At 48.8% G+C, this 5,932-nt stretch overlaps 1 protein-coding gene across 1 annotated transcript in view; it reads right to left on the bottom strand.

Moving 5' to 3' along the window:
• Window positions 1–6: 6 nt before the first annotated feature.
• The window catches only part of C2H19orf44 (chromosome 2 C19orf44 homolog), a 20,665-nt gene continuing 14,739 nt past the window's right edge, over window positions 7–5,932 (bottom strand). Inside the window, exons 5-7 of the mRNA XM_007104991.4 lie at window positions 3,580–3,997; window positions 1,754–1,849; window positions 7–347 (exon numbers count right to left, since the gene is read on the bottom strand). Of these exons, the coding sequence (XP_007105053.2) occupies window positions 7–347; window positions 1,754–1,849; window positions 3,580–3,997 (855 nt within the window). The remainder of the gene's footprint in view (window positions 348–1,753; window positions 1,850–3,579; window positions 3,998–5,932) is intronic.

The following is a 5,932-nucleotide window of genomic DNA, read 5'->3' as shown; positions in this document are numbered from 1 at the left end:
TGGCTCTCAGTGCCCCTGCCCCGCACCAGCCCTGGTCATGGCCAAAGAGAGAACAGGACTCCTTCCACGAGGACTGAAGGTGAAGGTGGCTGGGCCCCCAGCGTCCCCGCCACCCCGGGCTGAGCGTGGGAAGCCGCCTGCCCTCTCTTTCCCGGGAAGGGTTAGCTGCGCCATGGTCACCTCTTTGGTTTCCTCCAGGGTGTGGTAATGGAATGAGTCCCGGTCCAGGGAGCACAGGAGGGATGCATGCAGGTGCCGGCTGGCCTCGATGAACTGCTGTGTCAGGCTCAGCTGCTGCTTCAGCACATCGTTGAGCGCGAACACGGCCGGGCTGTACGCTGTCAGGGCTGCACCGGGTTCCACGTCAGGTGGCAGCCCCTGGGGCCCCATCCCCTGGCCAGTCCCGCTCCCCGCAAGGGCCCTGCAGCCCCCAACCGTGGACTGTGTCGGGATGCTCTCTGCAGGTGCTGCCACCTTCGGAAGCAGCAAAGGCCTCGCCTATTCTGTGCCTCTCTCTACTCAGTAGTAAATAAACCGCTCTCTTCGCTGACTTTGTGTGGATCTCACACCCTCAGCTCAGCTCCCAGGCAGAACCGGAAGCCTCAACCTCGGCGTCCAACACAAGGAAAGAAGGCCAGTGACATGGTTCCCCAAACCGCAACCGCACGGTGCGAACCTAACACTCCTGAACTGTACACTTAAAAATGGGGAAGAGGGTAAATTTTACACTATGAATTTTTAAACACATAATTAAAATAATTTAAAATGCAATTAAAATATAATAATTAACGAAATAAAAGTACAATTAAAAATAACTGCAACCGGGGCTTCCCTGGTGGCTAAGTGGTTAAGAATCCACCTGCCAATGCAGGGGACACGGGTTCGAGCCCTGGTCTGGGAAGATGCCACATGCCGTGGAGCAACGAAGCCCGTGTGCCACAACTACTGAGCCTGCGCTCTAGAGCCCGCGAGCCACAACTACTGAGCCCACGTGCCACAACTACTAAAGCCTGCATGCCTAGAGCCCGTGCTCCGCAACAAGAGAAGCCACCGCAATGAGAAGCCCGCGCACCGCGACGAAGAGTAGCCCCCGCTCAGCAACGAAGACCCACCGCAGCCAAAAAATAAAATAAAAATTAAAAAATAAAAAATTTTTAAATTAAAAAAAAAAAAAACAACTGCAACTGTTAAAAACGATCATTACTAAGACTACACAGTAACATGGAAAAATCGTTGAGGTTAATATTGTGTTTAAAAACAGGAGATTTTTTTTAAGGATATAAATATTTCACTTATTGCAACCAATATATTTTAATATCTTCATCTTCTAAAAATGTTAAGAAAATGGAAATGAGAGAAAAAAAGCAGGTTCTAGACGGATCCTTGCTTGTGTCATGCGAGTCATCAGCAGCCCTGCGGGACCTGACACAGACTGGGTTTCCCAAGGTGGCTGCTGGGCGTCTTCCTCTTGCCCGAGGCCGGGCTGGGCCTCCCCAGGGACCCACGACTCTCCCACACTCAGCAAGGAGGCAAGTGTCGTGTCCACAGGACTGGGCCGCTCAGTACTGGCTGAGTGTCTTCCAGAGGAAAACACCTATGGATTCTGGACAGAAAGGCTCTGAGGGGAACGCACAAAATAAAGACGGCCCTGTTGGGGTAGAAGGCTCATAGGTATGTTCCTGGTAGCCTTCCTGTTCTGTCCAACATCAGTGTCCTCGACCTAAGGGACCCACAAGGTGAGCTGGGCTGTTACCTTCTATGGCGTCCGCACTGATGACGTGGCTGGCGATGGGCGAGGGGTCCACGTAGGCACCTCCCAGGGCTGGTCCGATGGCCGCTACACCGGCCGCTGTCCCAAGGACAAAGGGGGAGAGGTGAGTGGGCAGGATTCAGAGCAATGACTTTCTCATCAACAGGTGTGAGGCTGAAATAAGCTACATGAATCTGTCCTTTTCTCTTTCTGAATGTGATGGCCACCCTCCTTGCTTTTTTAACCGTTCCGCCTTTTAAAATTTTCCCAAACCTGCCTCCATCTTTCTGGTAGGTTCTCCCTGTTCAATATACAAGTCAGGTGTGCTGGCTGAAGTGATCACCACAGCTCAGCGCGGCTGACAACTGTGGTATCGTGCCCTCCCCTGGCTCTGCCCTCCTTCCACAGCTATTTGAGGGCTTCGGAATGTTCCCTGGATTCTAACTGGCCAGTTGATTTACGCTGCCTTTTTTCTCCCTCCTTTCAAAGTCAGGCTGCGTCTAGGAAATCAGCACCACCAATGTTTTATGAAAGCATCTCTTTATTTATTTTTTATTTTTCACTTCTTTTTTTTTTTAACATCTTTATTGGAGTATAATTGCTTCACAATACCGTGTTAGTTTCTGTTGTACAACAAAGTGAATCAGCCATATGCATACGTATATCCCCATATCCCGTCCCTCTTAAGCCTCCCTCCCACCCTCCCTATCCCACCCCTCTAGGCGGTCACAAAGCACCGAGCTGATCTCCCTGTTCTATGCGGCTGCTTCCCACTAGCTATCTATTTTACGTTTGGTAGTGTGTATATATGTCCATGCCACTGTCTCGCTTCGTCCCAGCTTACCCTTCCCCCCACCCCATGTCCATCTCTTTAAACTGCAAAAAAAGAAACAAAAATGGGCACATTTGCTGCCCATAGGCTAGGCTGTCAGAAAGGCAGCAGGAGGACCTGGAGAGGGACACAGAGGTTTCTGAGTCACAGAACCAGGGTTTAAAATCCCCTTGAACACCTTCCAGTGATCTGAGTTGGCTCGTCTGACTGACCTTCCTCCCTGAGAAACAGAACAGTCACGCCCCCAGCCAGGTGTGAGGTCCCGGCAGATGTATGACTAAGCCCCCCAAATCCAAATGAACAGACAAAGGGAGAACCGCACCCCAGCGCACAGTCTGGAAACAAGCTCTGTCCGTATTGCGGGTGTTGTCTAGACAAGAAAAGGGAGCAGGAGACTCGCTAAAAGAAAGCGACCTTTCCATCCGGAAGGGCCAAGACCAATGCTGGGGACAAGAGAAACAATGAGCAGTGCCTGCTGCACCCCAGAAGAGAATCCACCGACAAACACAGCGAGTTCAGACAACCAGCCAGATGGGCGACACAACAGCCCTTGAAGCCCCCATGCTGGGGCCGCACAAAGTACCTGAGGACATGCTGTCCTGGAAGGCAGTTCCTGTCACCCTGGGTACCACTGACATTCGGGGCGGGGTCACTCTCTGGCCAGGCCGTTCTGGCCACTGCAGGATGTTGAACAGCACCCTTGGCCTCCACCCATAGACTTCCCGTCGCCAGGACCTTGCCAATGTCTGTCCCCTGGGGCCAGGATCACCCCAGCTGAGAACCACTGCCTTAGTCTTTGGTTTGAAACCTTTCAGTGTTTTAGAGCTTGGAAGACAATGGGGAGTACCCAAGGAGCCCCCCTCTTCTGTGGGAGAGGAAACAGGGTGCTGAGGTCCCCCCAGCTGACTAATGACGGCAACCCAGACCTCCTGGCCCCAGGGTTCCTGCCTGTCGCTGCCTCTGGCCTGCCCCTCCCTCCTCCAACCAACATGCTTACCCTTAGCCCACTGGTAGGTGAAGGCGGGATCGAGGGTCTGCACAGCCATCTCCTTCACCATGACTCTTGTAACACCCCTGGCCCACTTTTTTCGAGACTTGGGAGTTGGTGGAGGAAGGTCTGTCTTCAGGCTTGCAGAAAATTCAGACCGAGTCGCCAGCGCCCTGTCAGGAGACTCCTCAGAATGGGGCATCGACTCAGATGCTGTTGGACTGGGGGATTTTTCAAAATCTTCCGAATAAGCCAAGCTCACTGTGCTGGCTGTAGGTTCCTGAGACTTTGACCCCAGGCTAGAAGTGCCCTTGGGTCCAGGGCACGAGACGGACCGCTGGCTCAGGCACTCAGAAATCTCGCTTCCAGAGAGGGCGGCCCCAGCCCAGGGGCTTTTGCTGGATGCCTTTTCCCCCAGACCTTCTTTCTAAAACAAAGGATGGCAGAGGTCACTGGAAAGTGTTTTCGAATGAGCAACAAGCTCGGAATACCACTGCGTTAGAATGAGGGCACCCCAAGGGCCCAGCAGGTGAGGGTCCACGTTGTCCTTCCTAGATTTAGGCAGGCTGAGTATCATGAGCAGAACTCTTTTTTTTTTTTCCTAAACATCTTTATTGGAGTATAATTGCTTTACAATGTTGTGTTAGTTTCTGCTGTATAACAAAGTGAATCAGCTATACATATACATATATCCCCATATCTCCTCCCTCTTGCGTCTCCCTCCCACCCTCCCTGTTCCACCCCTCTAGGTAGACACAAAGCACCCAGCTGATCTCCCTGTGCTATGCGGCTGCTTCCCACTAGGGATAAATGTAAAATAAATGTAAAATCTATTTTACATTTGGTAGTATATACGTCAAAGCTACTCTCAGCTGACCCTTCCCCCTCCCTGTGTCCTCAAGTCCATTCTCTACATCTGTGTCTTTATTCCTGTCCTGCCCCTAGGTTCATCAGAACCTATTTTTTTTTAGATTCCATATGTATGTGTTAGCATACGGTATTTGTTTTTCTCTTTCTGACTTACTTCACTCTGTATGACGGTCTCTAGGTCCATCCAACTCACTACAAATAACTCAATTTCATTTCTTTTTATGGCTGAGTAATATATCCCCATATCTCCTCCCTCTTGCGTCTCCCTCCCACCCTCCCTGTTCCACCCCTCTAGGTAGACACAAAGCACCCAGCTGATCTCCCTGTGCTATGCGGCTGCTTCCCACTAGGGATAAATGTAAAATAAATGTAAAATCTATTTTACATTTGGTAGTATATACGTCAAAGCTACTCTCAGCTGACCCTTCCCCCTCCCTGTGTCCTCAAGTCCATTCTCTACATCTGTGTCTTTATTCCTGTCCTGCCCCTAGGTTCATCAGAACCTATTTTTTTTTAGATTCCATATGTATGTGTTAGCATACGGTATTTGTTTTTCTCTTTCTGACTTACTTCACTCTGTATGACGGTCTCTAGGTCCATCCAACTCACTACAAATAACTCAATTTCATTTCTTTTTATGGCTGAGTAATATTCCATTGTACATATGTGCCACATCTTCTTTATCCATTCATCTGTCAATGGATGCTTATGTTGCTTCCATGTCCTGGCTATTGTAAATACTGCTACAATGAACATTGTGTACATGACTCTTTTTGAATTATGGTTTTCTCAGGGTATATGCCCAGTAGTGGAATGCTGGGTCATATGGTAGTTCTATTTTTAGTTTCTTAGGGAACCTCCATACTGTTCTCCACAGTGGCTGTATCAATTTACATTCCCACCAAGAGTGCAAGAGAGTTCCCTTTTCTCCACAGCCTTTCCAGCATTTATTGTTTGTAGATTTTTTGATGATGTCTTCTGCCCATTTTTGGTTTCGGTTGTTTGTTTTTTTGATATTGAGCTGCATGAGCTGCTTGTATATTTTGGAGATTAATCCTTTGTCAGTTGCTTCGTTTGCAAATATTTTCTCCCATCCTAAGGGTTTTCTTTTCGTCTTGTTTATGGTTCCCTATGCTGTGCAAAAGTCTTTAAGTTTCATTAGGTCCCATTTGTTTATTTTTGTTTTTATTTCCATTTCTCCAGGAGGTGGGTCACAAAGGATCTTGCTGTGATTTATGTCATAGGGTGTTCTGCGTATGTTTTCCTCTAAGAGTTTTATAGTGTCTGGCCTTATATTTAGGTCTCTAATCCATTGTGAGTTTATTTTTGTGTATGGTGTTAAGAAGTGTTCCAATTTCATTCTTTTATGTGTAGCTGTCCAGTTTTCCCAACACCACTTATTGAAGAGGCTGTCTTTTCTCCATGGTATATTCTTGCCTCCTTTATCAAAGATAAGGTGACCATATGTGCGTGGGTTTATCTCTGGGCTGTC

This window comes from Physeter macrocephalus, chromosome 2 (assembly GCF_002837175.3).
Source record: "Physeter macrocephalus isolate SW-GA chromosome 2, ASM283717v5, whole genome shotgun sequence".
NCBI lineage: Eukaryota > Metazoa > Chordata > Mammalia > Artiodactyla > Physeteridae > Physeter > Physeter macrocephalus.
Note: the sequence above shows the minus strand (reverse complement) of the source record. Positions and strands in the feature narration are given on the sequence as shown.